The 20,229-nt window shown below is 45.1% G+C and overlaps 1 protein-coding gene across 2 annotated transcripts in view; it reads right to left on the minus strand.

Moving 5' to 3' along the window:
* Positions 1 to 20,229, minus strand: part of LOC110525094 (glutamate receptor ionotropic, delta-2-like) — a 653,889-nt gene that overhangs the window by 281,219 nt on the left and 352,441 nt on the right. For both annotated transcript variants that reach the window (XR_005052012.1, XM_036979367.1), the window contains exon 3: positions 14,612 to 14,896. Coding sequence is in view for 1 of the 2 variants with exons in the window: in XM_036979367.1 (XP_036835262.1) it covers positions 14,612 to 14,896 (285 nt within the window). In the remaining variant the exon portion in view is untranslated. The remainder of the gene's footprint in view (positions 1 to 14,611; positions 14,897 to 20,229) is intronic.

Consider the following 20,229-nt stretch of genomic DNA (forward strand, 5'->3'; position numbering starts at 1 on the left):
TAGAAAAAGAGAGAGGAGGAGTGGGAGAGAGAGAAAGAGAGAGGAGTGGGAGAGATAGATGTGAGGAGTGGGAGAGAGAGAGAAAGAGAGGGGAGAAGTGGGAGAGATAGAGGGGAGGAGTGGGAGAGACAGAGAAAGATAGAGGAGGAGGTGGAGAGATAGAGGGGAGGAGTGGGAGAGATAGAGAAAGATAGAGGAGGAGTGGGAGAGAGAGAGAAAGAGAGGGGAGGAGTGGGAGAGAGAGAGAGAAATAGAGAGGAGGATGGGAGAGAGAAAGAGAGGGGAGGAGTGGGAGAGAGAGGAAGAGAGAGGAGGAGTGGGAGAGAAAGAGAGGGGAGAAGTGGGAGTGAGAGAAAGAGGGGAGGAGTGGGAGAGATAGATATGAGGAGTGGGAGAGAGAGAGAAAGAGAGGGGAGAAGTGGGAGAGATAGAGGGGAGGAGTGGGAGAGACAGAGAAAGATAGAGGATGAGGTGGAGAGATAGAGGGGAGGAGTGGGAGAGATAGAGAAAGATAGAGGAGGAGTGAGAGAGAGAGAGGGGACGAGTGGGAGAGAGAGAAAGAGAGGGGAGGAGCGGGAGAGAGAGAGAGAAAGAGGGGAGGAGTGGGAGAGATAGAGAAAGAGGGAGGAGGAGTGGGAGAGAGAGAGAATGATAGAGGGGAGTGGGAGAGATAGAGAAAGAGAGGGGAGGAGTGGGAGAGAGAGAAAGAGAGGGGAGGAGTGGGAGTGATAGATATGAGGAGTGGGAGAGAGAGAGAAAGAGAGGGGAGAAGTGGGAGAGATAGAGGGGAGGAGTGGGAGAGACAGAGAAAAATAGAGGAGGAGGTGGAGAGATAGAGGGGAGGAGTGGGATAGATAGAGAAAGAGAGGGGAGGAGTGGGAGAGAGAGAAAGATAGGGGAGGAGTGGGAGAGAAAGGGAGGGGAGAATTGGGAGAGATAGAGAAAGAGAGAGGGGAGTGGGAGAGATAGAGAAAGAGAGAGGAGGAGTGGGAGAGAGAGAGAAAGAGGGAAGGAGTGGGAGAGAGAGAGAAATATAGAGGGGAGTGGGAGAGATAGAGAAAGAGAGGGGAGGAGTGGGAGAGAGAGAAAGAGGGAAGGAGTGGGAGAGAGAGAGAAAGAGAGGGTAGGAGCGGGAGTGAGAGAGAAAGAGAGGGGAGGAGCGGGAGAGAGTGGGGAGGAGTGGGAGAGAGAGAGAAAGAGAGGGGAGGAGCAGGAGAGAGAGAGAAAGAGGGGAGGAGTGGGAGAGAGAGAGAAAGAGAGGGGAGGAGCGGGAGAGAGAGTGGGGAGGAGCAGGAGAGAGAGAGAAAGAGAGGGGAGGAGCGGGAGAGAGATAGAGAGAGAGAGGGGAGGAGCGGGAGAGAGAGAGAAAGAGAGGGGAGGAGCGGGAGAGAGAGAGAGAAAGAGAGGGGATGAGTTGAAGAGATAAAGAAAGAGAGGGGGGAGTGGGAGAGAGAGAGAAAGATAGAGGAGGAGTGGGAGAGAGAGAGAGAGAGAGAGAGAGAGAGAGAGAGAGAGAGAGAGAAATATAGAGGGGAGTGGGAGAGAGAGAGAGAAAGAGAGGGGAGAAGTGGGAGAGAGAGAGAGAGAGGGGAGGAGTGGGAGAGATATAGAAAGAAAGAGGAGGAGTGGGAGAGAGAGAAAGATAGGGGAGGAGTGGGAGAGAGAGAGAGAAATAGAGAGGAGGATGGGGAGAGAGAAAGAGAGGGGAGGAGTGGGAGAGAGAGGAAGAGAGAGGAGTGGGAGAGAAAGAGAGGGGAGAAGTGGGAGTGAGAGAAAGAGGGGGGGAGTGGGAGAGATAGATATGAGGAGTGGGAGAGAGAGAGAAAGAGAGGGGAGAAGTGGGAGAGATAGAGGGGAGGAGTGGGAGAGACAGAGAAAGATACAGGAGGAGGTGGAGAGATAGAGGGGAGGAGTGGGAGAGATAGAGAAAGATAGAGGAGGAGTGAGAGAGAGAGAGGGGACGAGTGGGAGAGAGATAGAGAGAGAGAGAGGGGAGGAGCGGGAGAGAGAGAGAAAGAGAGGGGAGGAGCGGGAGAGAGAGAGAGAAAGAGAGGGGATGAGTGGAAGAGATAAAGAAAGAGAGGGGGGAGTGGGAGAGAGAGATAAAGATAGAGGAGGAGTGGGAGAGAGAGAGAGAGAGAGAGAGAGAGAGAGAGAGAGAGAGAGAGAGAGAGAGAGAGAGAGAGAGAGAGAGAGAGAAATATAGAGGGGAGTGGGAGAGAGAGAGAAAGAGAGGGGAGAAGTGGGAGAGATAGAGGGGAGGAGTGGGAGAGACAGAGAAAGATAGAGGAGGAGGTGGAGAGATAGAGGGGAGGAGTGGGAGAGATAGAGAAAGATAGAGGAGGAGTGAGAGAGAGAGAGAAAGAGAGGGGAGGAGCGGGAGAGAGAGTGGGGAGGAGCGGGAGAGAGAGAGAAAGAGAGGGGAGGAGCGGGAGAGAGAGAGAGAAAGAGGGGAGGAGTGGGAGAGATAGAGAAAGAGGGAGGAGGAGTGGGAGAGAGAGAGAGAAAGATAAAGGGGGAGTGGGAGAGATAGAGAAAGAGGGAAGGAGTGGGAGAGAGAAAGAGAGAGAGAGAAAGAGAGGGTAGGAGCGGGAGTGAGAGAGAAAGAGAGGGGAGGAGCGGGAGAGAGAGTGGGGAGGAGCAGGAGAGAGAGAGAAAGAGAGGGGAGGAGCGGGAGAGAGAGAGAGAAAGAGGGGAGGAGTGGGAGAGATAGAGAAAGAGGGAAGAGGAGTGGGAGAGAGAGAAAGATAGAGGGGGAGTGAGAGAGAGAGAAAGAGGGAAGGAGTGGGAGAGCGAGAGAAAGATAGGGGAGGAGTGGGAGAGAGAGAGAAAGGAAGGGGAGGAGTGGAAGAGATGAAGAAAGAGAGGGGAGGAGTGGGAGTGAGAGAAAGAGAGGGGAGGAGTGGGAGAGATAGATATGAGGAGTGGGAGAGATAGAGAAAGATAGAGGAGGAGTGAGAGAGAAAGAGAAAGAGAGGGGAGGAGCGGGAGAGAGAGTGGGGAGGAGCGGGAGAGAGAGAGAAAGAGAGGGGAGGAGCGGGAGAGAGAGAGAGAAAGAAGGGAGGAGTGGGAGAGATAGAGAAAGAGGGAGGAGGAGTGGGAGAGAGAGAGAAAGATAGAGGAGTGGGAGAGAGAGAAAGAGGGAAGGAGTGGGATAGAGAGAGAAAGAGAGGGGAGGAGCGGGGAGGAGCAGGAGAGAGAGAGAAAGAGAGGGGAGGAGCGGGAGAGAGAGAGAGCGAAAGAGGGGAGGAGTGGGAGAGATAGAGAAAGAGGGAGGAGGAGTGGGAGAGAGAGAGAAAGATAGAGGGGGAGTGGGAGAGAGAGAGAAAGAGAGGGGAGGAGTGGGAGAGAGAGAGAAAGGGAGGGGAGGAGTGGAAGAGATGAAGAAAGAGAGGGGAGGAGTGGGAGTGAGAGAAAGAGAGGGGAGGAGTGGGAGAGATAGATATGAGGAGTGGGAGAGACAGAGAAATATAGAGGAGGAGGTGGAGAGATAGAAGGGAGGAGTGGGAGGAGTGGGAGAGATAGAGAAAGATAGAGGAGGAGTGGGAGAGAGAGAGAAAGAGAGGGGGGGAGTGGGAGAGAGAGAGAAAGAGAGAGGAGGAGTGGGAGAGATAGAGAAAGAGAGGGGAGGAGCGGGAGAGAGATAGAGAAAGAGAGGGGAGGAGCGGGAGAGAGAGAGAAAGAGAGGGGAGGAGCGGGAGACAGAGAGAGAAAGAGAGGGGATGAGTGGAAGAGATAAAGAAAGAGAGGGGGGAGTGGGAGAGAGAGAGAAAGATAGAGGAGGAGTGGGAGAGAGAAAGATAGGGGAGGAGTGGGAGAGAGAGAGAGAGAGAGAACGATAGAGAGAGAGAGAGAGAGAGAAAGAGAGAGGAGGATGGGGGAGAGAGGAAGAGAAGGGAGGAGTGGGAGAGATAAAGACAGAGAGGGGAGGAGTGGGAGAGATGGAGAAAGAGAAGGGAGAAGTGGGAGAGATAGAGAAAGAGAGGGGAGGAGTGAGAGAGATAGAGAAAGATAGAGAAGGAGTGGGAGAGATAGAGAAAGAGAAAGAACAAAAACATATACATGATCAAATACAGATCTTAGAATCAACTATTAAAGACTACCAGAACCCACTGGATTCTCCAACTACATTGAATGAGTTACAGGACAAAATAAAAACCCTCCAACCCAAAAAGGCCTGTGGTGTTGATGGTATCCTCAATGAAATGATCAAATATACAGACAACAAATTCCAATTGGCTATACTAAAACTCTTTAACATAATACTTAGCTCTGGCATCTTCCCCAATATTTGGAACCAAGGACTGATCACCTCAATCCACAAAAGTGGAGACAAATTTGACCCCAATAACTACCGTGGAATATGTGTCAACAGTAACCTCTGATGCAGAAAATCCTCTGCATTATTATTAACAGCAGACTCGTACATTTCCTCAATGAAAACAATGTACTGAGCAAATGTCAAATTGGCTTTTTACCAAATTACCGTACAACAAACCATGTATTCACCCTGCACACCCTAATTGACAACCAAACAAACCAAAACAAAGGGAAAGTCTTCTCATGCTTTGTTGATTTCAAAAAAGCCTTCGACTCAATCTGGCATGAGGGTCTGCTATACAAACTGATGGAAAGTGGTGTTGGGGGTAAAACATACGACATTATAAAATCCATGTACACAAACAACAAGTGTGCGGTTAAAATTGGCAAAAAACACACACATTGCTTCACACAGGGTCGTGGGGTTAGACAGGGATGCAGCTTAAGCCCCACCCTCTTCAACATATATATCAACGAATTGGCACGGGCACTAGAAAAGTCTGCAGCACCCGGCCTCCCCCTGCTAGAATCCGAACTCAAATGTCTGCTGTTTGCTGATGATCTGGTGCTTCTGTCACCACCAAGGAGGGCCTACAGCAGCACCTAGATCTTATGCACAGATTCTGTCAGACCTGGGCCCTGACAGTAAATCTCAGTAAGACCAAAATAATGGTGTTCCAAAAAAGGTCCAGTCACCAGGACCACAAATACAAATTCCATCTAGACACTGTTGCCCTAGAGCACACAAAAAACTATACATACCTTGGCCTAAACATCAGCGCCACAGGTAACTTCCACAAAGCTGTGAACGATCTGAGAGACAAGGCAAGAAGGGCATTCTATGCCATCAAAAGAAACATAAATTTCAACATACCAATTAGGATTTAGCTAAAAATACTTGAATCAGTCATAGAGCCCATTGCCCTTTATGGTTGTGAGGTCTGGGGTCCGCTCACCAACCAAGACTTCACAAAATGGGACAAACACCATATTGAGACTATGCACGCAGAATTCTGCAAAAATATCCTCCGTGTACAACGTAGAACACCAAATAATGCATGCAGAGCAGAATTAGGCCGATACCCACTAATTATCAAAATCCAGAAAAGAGCCGTTAAATTCTACAACCACCTAAAAGGAAGTGATTCACAAACCTTTCATAACAAAGCCATCACCTACAGAGAGATGAACCTGGAGAAGAGTCCCCTAAGCAAGCTGGTCCTGGGGCTCTGTTCACAAACACAAACACACCCTACAGAGCCCCAGGACAACAGCACAATTAGACCCAACCAAATCATGAGAAAACAAAAAGATAATTACTTAACACATTGGAAAAAATTAACAAAAAAACTGAGCAAACTAGAATGCTATTTGGCCCTAAACAGAGACTACACAGCGGCAGAATACCTGACCACTGTGACTGACCCAAAATTAAGGAAAGCTTTGACTATGTACAGACTCAGTGAGCATAGCCTTGCTATTGAGAAAGGCCGTCGTAGGCAGACATGGCTCTCAAGAGAAGACAGGCTATGTGCCCACTGCCCACAAAATGAGGTGGAAACTGAGCTGCACTTCCTAACCTCCTGCCCAATGTATGACCATATTAGAGAGACATATTTCCCTCAGATTACACAGATCCACAAAGAATTCGAAAACAAATCCAATTTTGAAAAACTCCCATATCTACTGGGTGAAATTCCACAGTGTGCCATCACAGCAGCAAGATTTGTGACCTGTTGCCACGAGAAAAGGGCAACCAGTGAAGAACAAACACCATTGTAAATACAACCCATATTTATGCTTATTTATTTTATCTTGTGTCCTTTAACCATTTGTACATTGTTAAAACACTGTATATATATATAATATGACATTTGTAATGTCTTTACTGTTTTGAAACCTTTGTATGTGTAATGTTTACTGTTAATTTTTGTTTATTTTTCACTTTATATATTCACTTTGTATGTTGTCTACCTCACTTGCTTTGGCAATGTTAACACATGTTTCCCATGCCAATAAAGCCCTTGAATTGAATTGAATTGAAAGAGAAGGGTGGAGTGGGAGAGATAGAGAAAGATAGAGGAGGAGTGGGAGAGAGAGAGAAAGAGGGGAGGAGTGGGAGAGATAGAGAAATAGAGAGAAGGAGTTGGAGAGATAGAGGGGAGGAGTGGGTGAGAGAGAGAAAGAGAGAGGAGGAGTGGGAGAGAGAGAGAAAGAGAGGGGAAGAGTGGGAGAGTGAGAGAAAGTGAGGGGAGGAGTGGGAGAGATATAGAAAGAGAGAGGAGGAGTGGGAGAGAGAGAAAGAGAGATAGAGAGGGAGAAAGAGAGAGGAGGATGGGGGAGAGAGGAAGAGAAGGGAGGAGTGGGAGAGATAGAGAAAGAGAAGGGAGGAGTGGGAGAGATAGAGAAAGAGAGGGGAGGAGTGGGAGAGATAGAGAAAGATAGAGGAGGAGTGGGAGAGAGAGAGAGAAAGAGGGGAGGAGTGGGAGAGAGAGAGAAAGAGAGAAGGAGTTGGAGAGATAGAGGGGAGGAGTGGGAGAGAGAGAAAGAGAGGGGAGGAGTGGGAGAGAGAGAGAGAAAGAGGGGAGGAGTGTGAGAGAGAAAGAGAGAGGTGTGGGAGAGAGAGAAAGAGAGGGGAGGAGTGGGAGAGAGAGAGAAAGAGAGAGGAGTGGGAGATAGAGAGAAAGAGGGGAGGAGTGGAAGAGAGAAAGAGAGAGGAGGTGTGGGAGAGAGAGAAAGAGAGGGGAGGAGTGGGAGAGAGAGAGAAAGAGAGAACAGTGGGAGATAGAGAGAAAGAGAGAGGAGTGGGAGATAGAGAGAAAGAGGGGAGGAGTGGGAGATAGATAGAAAGAGGGGGGAGTGAGAAAGAGAGGGGAGGAGTGGAAGAGATAAAGAAAGAGAGGGGAGGAGTGGGAGAGAGAGAGAAAGAGAGAGGTGTGGGAGATAGAGAGAAAGAAGGGAGTAGTTGGAGGGAGAGAAAGATTCAGAGAGCGAGAGAGAGTAGGTAAGAGAGATAATTTCATGACATTTATTGTTGTGCTGCCACCTGACATGGCGGTTCACAGTTTGACGAACAGGGACACAGACATGTCAATAAACTCAGAAACAGCTTATTGGAGACCACATTCCACCATTCCCCATTCATATGGACAGTATTTGGTATACAGTATACTACTAAATCATAGTATTACACATTCACTTTTATCACAGCACATTTGCTCCTGTAGAACATTTTTGTAATCGACAGAATTAGCATTGAGTTAGACCTGTGTAGTACATTTGTCACTGTAGCAGTGAGGTGGGCAGCTGTCTCACTGAAGAGGTACATATTGTAATGAATCATAGTCAGAGAGCTGACTGGCTGCTCATCTCTCTCTCTCTCCCTCCCTTTCTTCCTATCCTCTCTCTCTCTCCTTTTCTCCCTACCCCCCTCTCTATCTCACCCTCCCTCCCTCCCTATCCTCTCTCTCTCTCTCTCCTTTTCTCCCTACCCCCCTCTCTATCTCACCCTCCCTCCCTCCCTATCCCCTCTCTCTCTCTCTCCCTTTCTCCCTATCATCTCTCCCTACCTCCCTTTCTCCCTACCCACCCCCTATTTCTCAGCTAGGAGGGCAGGCCTTCATTAAACCCATTCTGCAGCTGGGTCACTGGCGGAATGCACAATCCAACTCCCACCAAACATGAGTTCAAAGGTACCTTCCAAAACGTGGCACTGATTCAGAAATTGCGGGGAAAAGTAGTGTTTTGGTCTCTGAATAAATTGGTTCCGTGGTACACCAATGGCGACTACGTACTTCTATAACGTTATAGTGTTGCTTTGCATATACCGTGCCTTCAGAGATCATTCACACCCCTTGGAGTTTTCCACATTTTGTTTTGTTCGAGCCTGAAATTGGATTAAATTGAGATGTTTGGTCACTGGCCTAAACACAATACCCCATAACGACAAAGTGGAATTAAGTTTTTAGAAATGTTTACAAATTAATACAAAATGAAAATCTGAAATGTCTTGAGTCAATAAGTACTCAACTCCTTTATTACGCCAAGGCTAAATAAGTTCAGGAGTAAAACTGTGCTTAACAAGTCACATAATAAGTTGCATGGACTCTGTGTGCAATGATAGTGTTTATCATGATTTTTGAATGACTACTTCATCTCTGTACCCTACACGTTCAATTATTTCTAAGGTCCCACAGTTGAACAGTGATTAGAAATGGAATACAGCTTAGCACAGGAAAACTCCTAGAGGAAAAGCAGGTTCAGTCTGCTTTCCAACAGACACCGGGAGACAAATTCACCTTTTAGCAGGACAACAACCTAAAACACAAGGCCAAATATACACTGGAATTACAATCAACGTTCCTGAGTGGCCTACTGTAGTTACAGTTTGACTTCAATCTGGTTGAAAAGCTAAGGCAAGACTTAAAAATGGCTGTCTAGCAATGATCAACAACAAACTTGACAGAGATTGAATAATTATTTAAATAATAATGTACGCTTATTGTAAAATCCAGGTGTTTAAAGCTCTTAGAGACCTAGAAAGACACATCTGTAATCGCTGCCAAAATTGATTCGACCATGTATTGACTCAGGGGTGTGAATATTCATTTTCAATAAATGTACAAACATTTCTGATAAAATGTGTTCACGTTGTCATTATAGGGTGTTATGTGTAGATGGGTGAGATTTTAAAATTTATTTAATCAATTTAGAATTCAGGCTGTAACACAACAAAATGTGGAAAAAGTCAAGGGCTGTGAAACTGTTTGACGCCACTGTAAGTCTATATGGTGTACATTAGTTGACTAATAATGTAGTTGATGTGAACAAATGATGACATTGCCTCATTGTCATTGTCATCATTAAACAATTAACAGAGGAATTGCACCTCATTAGATGCTGGGCTGAGTCGATGGTGTAAGGTGTTAGGGAGTATATACACAGCACCAACCAACACAGAGGGACAGGAAAAACAGCCGGATGACTTGACAAACGATCCAGTTCCCGGATGACATCATCAGTCGGGGTCAAAAGTTCAGAGGGTGAGAGTTGGCCTGGAGAGATGCCCATGCGGAGGACGAGGGAGAGGAGAACATGCAGGAAGTGTCTACGTATAGGCCCCTGTGTCGCCACGGTTTTCAGAGAGGGCTGGGGGGCGGAGCTCGGACTCCACACACCAGCTTGTCTCTTTATTTCGGGAAACGTTTTATGACACATGGAGGGAGGAATACCCAGAGGTCCCTGCTGATGCACACGCCATTTCGGTCGACAGCTGGGCTGCTGCTGTTTACAACGTGACTGTGTATGGGTGAGGAGGGAGGGAGGGAGGGAGGGAGGGAGGGAGGGAGGGAGGGAGACGGATATGGAATAGCGAGGAACTAAAAGAGTGTTGCTAATGTGAGTTCTTCATGACCATTACAACTCAATAAAGAAGTGACACTAATGCCCCAGCCGGCAACACGCCAGGCTGCCACTTCTGCCATTGTTGTTATTGTCACCCTGGTTTACATTATGAGACTACAGGAGAATAATACAGCCTGGGAAAATGAACAGATATGTATTGGTTAGAGGCACTTTCAATCAGTGAGAAAATACACAGGCGTAATTACAATCCACATTAGCGTCTTCATTATCGTTAGTATTGAGAGAGGGGGTTGCGGCGGTCTAGGTCTATACACTCTATATGCTACGAGTCACAGTTCCACAGCGAAGAGAATGTCTGGGGATCATCCAGTTAACCTTGGTGCTGGCTAATTTAATCCCAATCTAGTTATAATATATATATATATATATGTATGGATTTACTCTACACAGCAATGTTGTCCCAATATCTCAGAAATGATTATTTCCCACAATTATATCAGAAATGGGCATTGCCATGTAAAGTCCTGAGGCAAACTCCTGTGGTGTATCAACTAGGAACCAAAAAATAGCAAATGGACGAAACCTGAATTTGTCCAACAAGAAATGCTTGTTATAGAGTTTCTAAATGTACTCACTCCAAATACACGCCAATCGCCAAATGCTAACGCCGATCCACTGAGGCAAAAAGGACAAAAAAATGTAACTGTGCATTTTCTATATTAGTGGGTTAGGGTTGGGTTAGGGTCGGGTTAGGGTCGGGTTAGGGTCGGGTTAGGGTCGGGTGGGGAGCTCAGATTTTCACTTTATCACATATAGTCAAACAGTTGTGGATGGGTTAGGAGTAATTGTATGTGTGTGTGTATCTGTCTGTGCTACATGCAGATTGAGTGAGGTACAGGTCTCAGGCTGCCTCCATCAATCCCAGAGTAGCTGCAATATCTCTTCTGTGTCTGACGCTTCACAACACACCTGCAATACAAAGGCTGCCTCGCACCATAAATCTCCCTCAGAAAATACATTTTCATAATTTTCCCTCTGAAAATAAATGGCTCCCTGTAAATCTGAAAGGCTAAGCAGTGGAAGTGTTTAGGCTGAGATTTGAGGCTCTTGGCACATATTATTATTATTATTGTTATTATTATTATTATTATTATTATTATTGTTATTATTATTATTATTATTGTTATTATTGTTATTGTTATTATTATTATTGTTGTTGTTATTATTATTGTTATTATTATTATTGTTATTGTTGTTGTTGTTATAATTATCATTATCATTATTATTATTATTATTATTGTTATTATTATTATTATTGTTATTATTATTATTATTGTTATTATTATTATTATTGTTATTATTATTGTTGTTGTTGTTATAATTATCATTATTATTATTATTGTTGTTATTATTATTATTATTATTTGAGGCTCGTGGCACATATTATTATTATTATTATTTGGGGCAGCAAGTAGCCTAGTTGTTAGAGCATTGGGCCAGTAACCGAAAGGTTGCTGGATTGAATCCCCGAGCTGAAAAGGTACAAATCTGTCGTTCTGCCCCTGAACAAGGCAGTTAACCCACTGTTCCCCGGTAGACGTCATTGTAAATAAGAATTTGTTCTTAACTGACTTGCCTAGTTAAATAGAGATTAAAAATATATATATCCACTGCTCAAAAAAATAAAGGGAACACTTAAACAACACAATGTAACTCCAAGTCAATCACACTTTTGTGAAATTGTTGGAGAACGTTCTGTCCAGGAGTTGGCGGATGCTTTAGTCCAGGTCTGGGAGGAGATCCCTCAGGAGACCATCCGCCACCTCATCAGGAGCATGCCCAGGCGTTGTAGGGAGGTCATACAGGCACGTGGAGGCCACACACACTACTGAGCCTCAATTTGACTTGTTTTAAGAACATTACATCAAAGTTGGATCAGCCTGTAGTGTGGTTTTCCACTTTAATTTTGAGTGACTCCAAATCCAGACCTCCATGGGTTGATAATTTGATAATTTTTGTGTGATTTTGTTGTCAGCACATTCAACTATGTAAAGAAAAAAGTATTTAATAAGAATATTTCATTCCTTCAGATCTAGGATGTGTTATTTTAGTGTTCCCTTTATTTTTTTGAGCAGTGTATATATTATTTGAGGCTCAAGGCACAGCTGCTCACCAGGAACTGGTGACTATTTAGAAAATACCTTCCCAAAGGGTTATATATAAATTCAGAATGCTTTATTCAATTGTACTAAAAATAAAATCAACGTAATTTTTTTTACTGTAAATGATGTTGCGATTTAAATACACTTTAAATATAGTTGGATTTGATTTGATCATACCAGGTACAGTGAGGGAAAAAAGTATTTGATCCCCTGATGATTTTGCATGTTTGCCCACTGACAAAGAAATGATCGGTCTATAATTTTAATGGTAGGTTTATTTGAACAGTGAGAGACAGAAATCTTTCTCATTGAGAGGGGTTCAAATACTTATTTCCCTCATTAAAATGCAAATCAATTTATAACATTTGACATGCGTTTTTCCAGATTTTTTTGTTGTTATTCTGTCTCTCACTGTTGAAATAAACCTAGCATTAAAATTATAGGCTGATCATTTCTTTGTCAGTGGGCAAACGTACAAGATCAGCAGGGGATCAAATACTTTCTTCCCTCACTGTATGTTGGAATTGTCAACCTGGCACCATTCACATGGATCACCAGATGCTCTGATGAACATTCTGTTTCTGTATGGATAACTGAGATGCTTACAATAATTATAATATAGGATGAACTTTAATGTCCCAGAGTCTTAGACACACAGTACTGTTGTACACAAAATAAACACTGTACATTACTGCCAATAAGTGTACATTTGTCATAACTTATGATCTCTCTCAGTAAAATCAAGCTCTATAAATATTAAAACAGCAAACACTGTACGGACTAGCTACCTTGGATCATTTCAAATTTTTCTGTAAATATTTTGTAAATAATCAAGAACGGCTAAAAAGCTAAATATAGTTTCTGCCTAATACGTTGGTACACTCACAGAACTGGATCAGAAGGGATACATGTACAGCACAACTCTATTCCTTATATAGTCCACTGCTTTAGGACAAAGGGCATAAAGGGAGCCCCATAGGGCTCTGATAATGCACTATGTAGGGAATAGGGAGCCATTGGGGATGCAGACTTTGGGGGTCGGCTTCCTCTCTACCCACCATCAACAACATTGGGCCTACTTAATCATGTGGCCACTCCAGTTTAGCTGTGTTATCGATCCCTGCACATGTTCTCTGCTCGAGGTATCTGGACGCGTTACACAGTGGCTCCAACATCCACCTGGGAATTCACCTGCACCTTGTTTTAACCTGTTTTCCCAGAGTAGCTGTAGCCAGCATCATAGCCTAGGCCTAGGAGGCTTGGTAATACGCAGTCCTGTTGGGAAATGTCCTACTCTAACAGATGAAGTTGCGAGCCCTGTAGAATAGACTAGAGCCCAGTCCCCAGATCTCTTTGTGCTTTTGCCTACTCCATTGACAGGCCAAACAGTCTGGCAATTCGGTATTCTCTAAATATGAACATTATATCATTAATGAGCTGGAGGAGAAAGAGGATTTTAGCCTGATTCAATAACCACTACAGCTACCCTTCAATCACACATTTGGTGATTGTTTATTTGTTTTGTTCCACATATCGTATTTGGCATGACAATTCCATAAGGAGATGACAAAAGAACCCAGGCTAGATAGAGTGATAAACTCTGATCTGGAACCCAGGCTAGTTAGACTTATAAACTCTGATAGGAGCGACACCTCTGTGAACTCTCAAAGCCCAAATCCCCCGGTACACAGACACAGAACTCCTATCGTTTTCTGTCTTCAGATTGCACCACTAGACCTAAACAAAATAGAGGAGTGGGCAACCCAATTCAATTTATACATACACACTGTATTATCCCCAATTTACACATACACAATCCAGAGTCCCCAAAGCCAGATGAAGACAAGGCTTAAAGACTGGTACGGTTAATACCTTGGATAGGAGCATCTTCTGGTGAATGGGGCGGGCAGCCGCAGAGAGTCGTTATAGCACTACACAACGCCACAGTGCAACTGGCATTGTGTGACCCGAAATGGTTCTGAAGGATGTTCTTCTGGGAGCCACACTTATTTAGCCAGCCTTGATGCTTTTAACCTGGTGCAGTGGACCATGGGAGATAAGCTCCATAGGGACAGACGGGGGAGGTGGAGATGAAGCTGCCTCCCTCCCACACACAGGACCGGACAGACGGATCTACACACTTACACATCTAGTGATAAACAATCCCTATCTCTCTGCCTCGCTCTCTCTTTCTCTCTCAGGCACAAACACACATAAAAACACATACACACAGACACACACTCTCCCTCCCTCCCTCCCTCCCTCCCTCCCTCCCTCCCTCCCTCCCTCCCTCCCTCCCTCCCTCCCTCAAACAGTATGTACACATATAATCCAGTGTAATGAAGGTGGATGGAGATGGTGGGGAACATTAACTATGTTGGTGCATTGACTCTGGTCCTCCAGAATGCAGGGAGTTCAGGCCGTTATCCATTAGCATGCTAATGTATGCCAAGCTGCGAGTCCATCAGATCTCCATCACACATCTTCATACATCATTGAATCCGTCCCTATGAATATTAGCTATAGTGCATCCCTCCCCACTTCCTACTCTCTGCACCCCCCTTCTCAGCATACCTGGGTTCACATACTATTCAACATTTTTCAAATACTTTAAGAGTGTTTGCTTAAGCCTGTGAGGAGTGCCAGGTGGGCAGGGTTTGCCTCTTGAAACCTTCCCATTGGTTCCATTGCAAAAGGCAAACTCAATCGAGCACAGATACAGTATTATCTCTCTTCCCATAACACCACCGTCGGCCGATCCTTACCGTATTCCTGGTCGTAGAAGATGATGAACTTCTGCCAGCTGTACTCGCTGACCACTTGGAGGATGACGTCGTTGAGGTAGACGGGCGGGCGAACGAAGAGGGTGTAGTCGTCCTGGCGACCGCGGCTGACGAGGGGACAGCTGGAGCGAGGGGTGCCGGCGGGGGCACGCTGGATGAACAGGTGCGGGATGTGCATGGCGTCCGCCAGCGTCTGCAGGGAGCCCGCCGACATACAGCCAACTGAGCTAATAAGAGCCAGGATCCCCCTGTTCATCAACTCACAGGCTGCACAGTGGGAGATAGAGAGGGAGGTGGGGGGAAGAGGGGGGAAGGAGGGAGGGATTAGGGGAAGAAAGAGAGAGAGAGAAAGAGAGAGAGAAAGAGACAGAGAGAGAGACAGAGAGAGAGAGAGAGAGAGAGAGAGAGAGAAAGAGACAGAGAGAGAGAGAGAGAGAGGGAGAGGGAGAGAGACAGAGAGAGAGAGAGAGAGAGAGAGAGAGAGAGACAGAGACAGAGACAGAGAGAGAGAAAGAGACAGAGAGAGAGACAGAGGGAGAGAGAGAGAAAGAGAGAGGGAGAGAGGGCGAGTTATTTAAAGTTCTCAAACTGAGTAAGATAAAAGGGTATAGTTATGGACATACAGTAATGACATATACACACTGTGCCACTCTTTTCTTGGAGGAATCTGGATTATTACTGTATGATAAAGTTGTTAGCTTAAATCAGGAGCCAGCAGCAAAAGCAGGGGCTGATATATGATTCTTCTATCATTTGAATTACCGTGCTGGAACAGTGTGAATATCATTCCTTCCACTTCATTTAGAGATTCCTTTAAAAGCGATATTTTTAGAGACTGTGTGAATTCTGTGGCTATGACCAGGCAAGTCATTACTGGGACACAGACTGACACAACCGGAGTAGCTATGTATGTACTGTATGTATGTACTGTATGTATGTACTGTATGTATGTATGTACTCTATGTATGTATGTACTGTATGTATGTACTGTATGTATGTACTCTATGTATGTATGTACTGTATGTATGTACTGTATGTATGTACTCTATGTATGTATGTACTGTATGTATGTACTGTATGTATGTACTGTATGTATGTACTGTAAGTATGTATGTACTGTATGTATGTACTGTATGTATGTATGTACTGTATGTATGTACTCTATGTATGTATGTACTGTATGTATGTACTGTATGTATGTACTCTATGTATGTATGTACTGTATGTATGTACTGTATGTATGTACTCTATGTATGTATGTACTGTATGTATGTACTGTAAGTATGTATGTACTGTATGTATGTACTGTAAGTATGTATGTACTGTATGTATGTATGTACTGTATGTATGTACTGTATGTATGTACTGTATGTATGTACTGTATGTATGTACTGTATGTATGTACTGTATGTACTGTATGTATGTATGTACTGTATGTATGTACTGTATGTACGAATGCACGCATATAAGCACACAGACACACACAACACAAACACACACCCAGAGAGCCACACACACACATCTACCCTCCTAGTTCTGGGCTGTGTAGCAAGGCCAACAACACCCCACCCACAACCACACACATATCTTTCCACCTACTCACATACGCACACACACACACACAATTAAACACCCACGCCAACAGGAAGCATCTGTGACAACACCAGTGTCCCTGTGCATCACAGCCTCCTCTCATCTCAAAGGAATTCGACTCCACGCGGTGTGTATACTCGGCTGAATCAGGCTATTTTAAAAGCGTACCTCTAAGGCCGTGTAGCCTGGCCAACAACACCCTACCTCCAACCTCTCCTTCACTCCTCCCTTCGTCCCCCACCCCCTCACCACATTGGCCTGCCTGCCCACTCGTCCCTAGCACCAGCTCACTCCCCAGGATGCACGCTGACACTAGACACCAACATTCATCTCACTTCTAACGCTGGTTTTCTTGTCACAGAGTTGGGAAGGTGAAACATGGAGTGGCTAGTGGAGCTGTGATGCAGAGTAATTTGCCAACTCTGACAGATAAATAGAAGTGTCAAGTAAGGGTGTGCTAGAATAGAGGAGGCAGGAATAATGCTGCTAAGAAAACCTGAACGAAAAAAGGAGAGAGAGAGAGCGAAAGAGAGCTAGAGAGAGAAAGAAAGAGAGAGAGGATAGAGAGAGAGAAAGACAGAGAAAAAAAGAGATAGAGAGGGAGCGAGAGAGAGCTAGAGAGAGAGCTAGAGAGAGAGCAAGAGAGCGAGAGAGAGAGCTAGAGAGAGAGCTAGAGAGAGAGCTAGAGAGAGAGCGAGAGAGAGAGCTAGAGAGAGAGCTAGAGAGAGAGCTAGAGAGAGAGCGAGAGAGTGAGAGATAACACAAACTCCCAACAGCAGCACTGCCATTGGAGGAGCAAGGATCTCTCTCTCTCTTTCTCTCTCTCTCTCTCTCTCTCTCTCTCTCTCTCGGTCTTTCTGCCTCTCTCTCTAGTTTTCTCTCTCTTACTAAGGCGCAAGGCACCAAGGTTAACACAGCCGACACATTTCTTATTAATCATCTTATGTGACTAGAAAAGTGATGATGTGGTGTAAAACTTCACAAAAAGTTACCCAACATTTTCATAAACTTAAGAGTTGAAATACTCTTGAAGGCTGCACTTTATAAACTCAGCCTTGAATAATGAATCAATCTTACAATATATAATTACTTGTAAACTGGGCGGTTCAAGCTCTGAATGCTGATTGGCTGACAGCTGTGGTATATCAGACTGTATACCACAGGTATGACAAAACATTTATTTTTACTGCTTTAGTTACATTGGTAACCAGTTTATTATAGCAATAAGGCAAATCAAATCCAAATTTGTTTGTCACATGCGCTGAATACAACGGTGAAATGCACCTCAGGGGTTTGTGTTATATGGGCAATATACCACGGCTAGGGGCTGTATCCAGGCACTCAGCGTTGTGTTGTGTTTAAGAACAGCCCTTAGCCATGGTATATTAGCCATATTCCACACGCCCTCGTGCCTATTTGGGTAAGTATAAAACAGACTATGTGGCTTTGTCAGTATTGAATTGGTAATGGCATCAATGACACATAATTTTTTTCCTTTTAAGGGGCAATCTATGATTGGTACATTAATGACACTATGGCTATAAAATGATTACTACTGCCTTAAAGAGTATTTCTCTGATGGATTAATGGACATAATGGACTAAATGCAGTCTTTTTTCATCTGAATATGCTTTGCTAACAGAGTTCGTTAACATGTAGGGCGATCACTCAACCAGCCTCGCTTAGTGGCGTCATGGCTTCAGTGGAGGATAGCCAGGCTAATCGTCATGGCTTCGGTGGAGGATAGCCAGGCTAATCGTCATGGCTTCGGTGGGGGATAGCCAGGCTAATCGTCATGGCTTCGGTGGAGGATAGCCAGGCTAATCATCATGGCTTCGGCGGAGGATAGCCAGGCTAATCGTCATGGCTTCGGCGGAGGATAGCCAGGCTAATCGCCATGGCTTCGTTGGAGGATAGCCAGGTTAATCGTCATGGCTTCGGCAGAGGCTAATCTGCACTTATTGAGACACTTTGGAGAATTAGCACCCTCATCTCTCACATCAAACCCTTAAGTCAGCAGGGGTCTCAAATATTTTCTCATTAGCGTACGTTAACTCCTTAACCGTGGCTTGGCGCAACCCCGACCACCTTGTTACATCATTGAAACGTGCGAGACATAGTGCGGCAGAACGAAATACAACAACTGTACTGGTACCAGGTAACAAAAGAGAAAAAGCTCAAGGTTGCAATGGACAACACACAACAACCTTGAATCATGACTTCAGAGTACAGTTCACTTGAGTCCCAGGAGTAGCATGGCCAGTTAACCAGCCAGGGTTTGTTCCAACTAGGTGTGTGTGTGTGTGTGTGTGTGTGTGTGTGTGTGTGTGTGTGTGTGTGTGTGTGTGTGTGTGTGTGTGTGTGTGTGTGTGTGTATGTGTGTGTGTGTGTGTGGTGTGTGTGTGTGTGTTTGTGTGTGTATGTGTGGTGTGTGTGTGTGTGTGTGTGTGTGTGTGTGTGTGTGTGTGTGTGTGTGTGTGTGTGTGTGTATATAGCCCTGCCTAATGCTGCAGTCACATGAGAGTGGGAGTGAAGTGACTGCAGACTGTTCTACAGAAAGGCCCCATTTACTCCAGACAGGGGAACATGAGAGAGCTCAATAACATGCTCTGCTGCAGACAGAGCTCTCCACCTCGCTCACTGTCAACTCACCTACCCAATACACTTACTACCATACAGTATGGGGGAGTGAGTGTGTGTGTGTGTGTGTGTGTGTGTGTGTGTGTGCACGCACCTGTAAGTGTAAGTGTGAATGTGTGTATTTCTGTGTGTGCGTTACCTGAATGCCTGCACATACGTCAGGATGTTTCTCTTTGTGTGTCTGTGTTAATTTGTTTGCTGCTGTTGGCCCTCCTATCTGTCTGTCTGTCTGTCTGTCTGTCTGTCTGTCTGTCGCTCTTGCAGTGCATGCTGGATGTTTTTGAGTTTGAGTGTTTGGTGTGGCGGGCTCTGTCTTAACTTATTTTATTGATTCTGTCCTTGGTCTTTCATTTCAAATTGTATTTTCTATGTTGGAGGGTTAATGCACTATTTGTTTTAACGGTACCCACTGTTATTTAGGGAGGAAGAGGACAGAGTCTAGTCATGCTATAGATGGTGGTGTAGGTGAGGCTGTGTCTAGTCCTGCTATGGATGGTGGTGTAGATGAGGCTGGGACTAGTCATGCTAAGGATGGTGGTGTAGATGAGGCTGGGTCTAGTCAGGTTATTGATGGTGGTGTAGATGAGGCTGGGTCTAGTCATGCTATGGATGATGGTGTACATGAGGCTGGGTCTAGTCATATCATGGATGGTGGTGTAGCTGAAGCTGGATCTAGTCAGGTTATGCTAGTGGATGAGGAGAGTATAGTGGGGAAGCGTAAGCGACTGGGGGGGGGGGTTGAGGACGGTGTCATGCGGAAGAGGAAAAAGGGGGAGGAGAAAGGAGTTAGGATGGGAGAGGCTGGTGTGGTAATAGGCACTAAAGAACCTTTGCCTGGTGTTTGGGGCGGAGGCCCCCGGAGGCATTTTGAGCTTTGCTATTGGTCTCTTTCTTTGCTGGCTTTTCTCCCACTTATGGAGACTCTTTGGGTAGGATCGCTTAATATAAATGGCACCAGAGATGTGGGAAATAGGAGTGTGTTTGGTGAATACAGTTGAAGTCGAAAGTTTAAATACACTTAGGTTGGAGTTATTAAAACTCATTTTTCAACAACTTGTTAACAAACTATAGTTTTGGCAAGTTGGATAGAACATCTACTTTGTGCATGACACAAGTCATTTTTGCTTGACATCATGGGAAAATCAAAAGAAATCAGCCAAGACTTCAGAAAAAAATTGAGACCTCTACAAGTCTGGTTCATCCTTGAGAGCAATTTCCAAATGCCTGAAGGTACCACGTTCATCTGTACAAATAATAGTACGCAAGTATAAACACCATGGGACCACGCAGCCGTCATACCGCTCAGGAAGGAAACAAAAATATAATTGTTTGGCCATAATGACCATCGTTAAGTTTGGAGGACAAAT

The sequence above is a fragment of the Oncorhynchus mykiss genome, chromosome 6, assembly GCF_013265735.2.
Source record: "Oncorhynchus mykiss isolate Arlee chromosome 6, USDA_OmykA_1.1, whole genome shotgun sequence".
Taxonomy (NCBI): domain Eukaryota; kingdom Metazoa; phylum Chordata; class Actinopteri; order Salmoniformes; family Salmonidae; genus Oncorhynchus; species Oncorhynchus mykiss.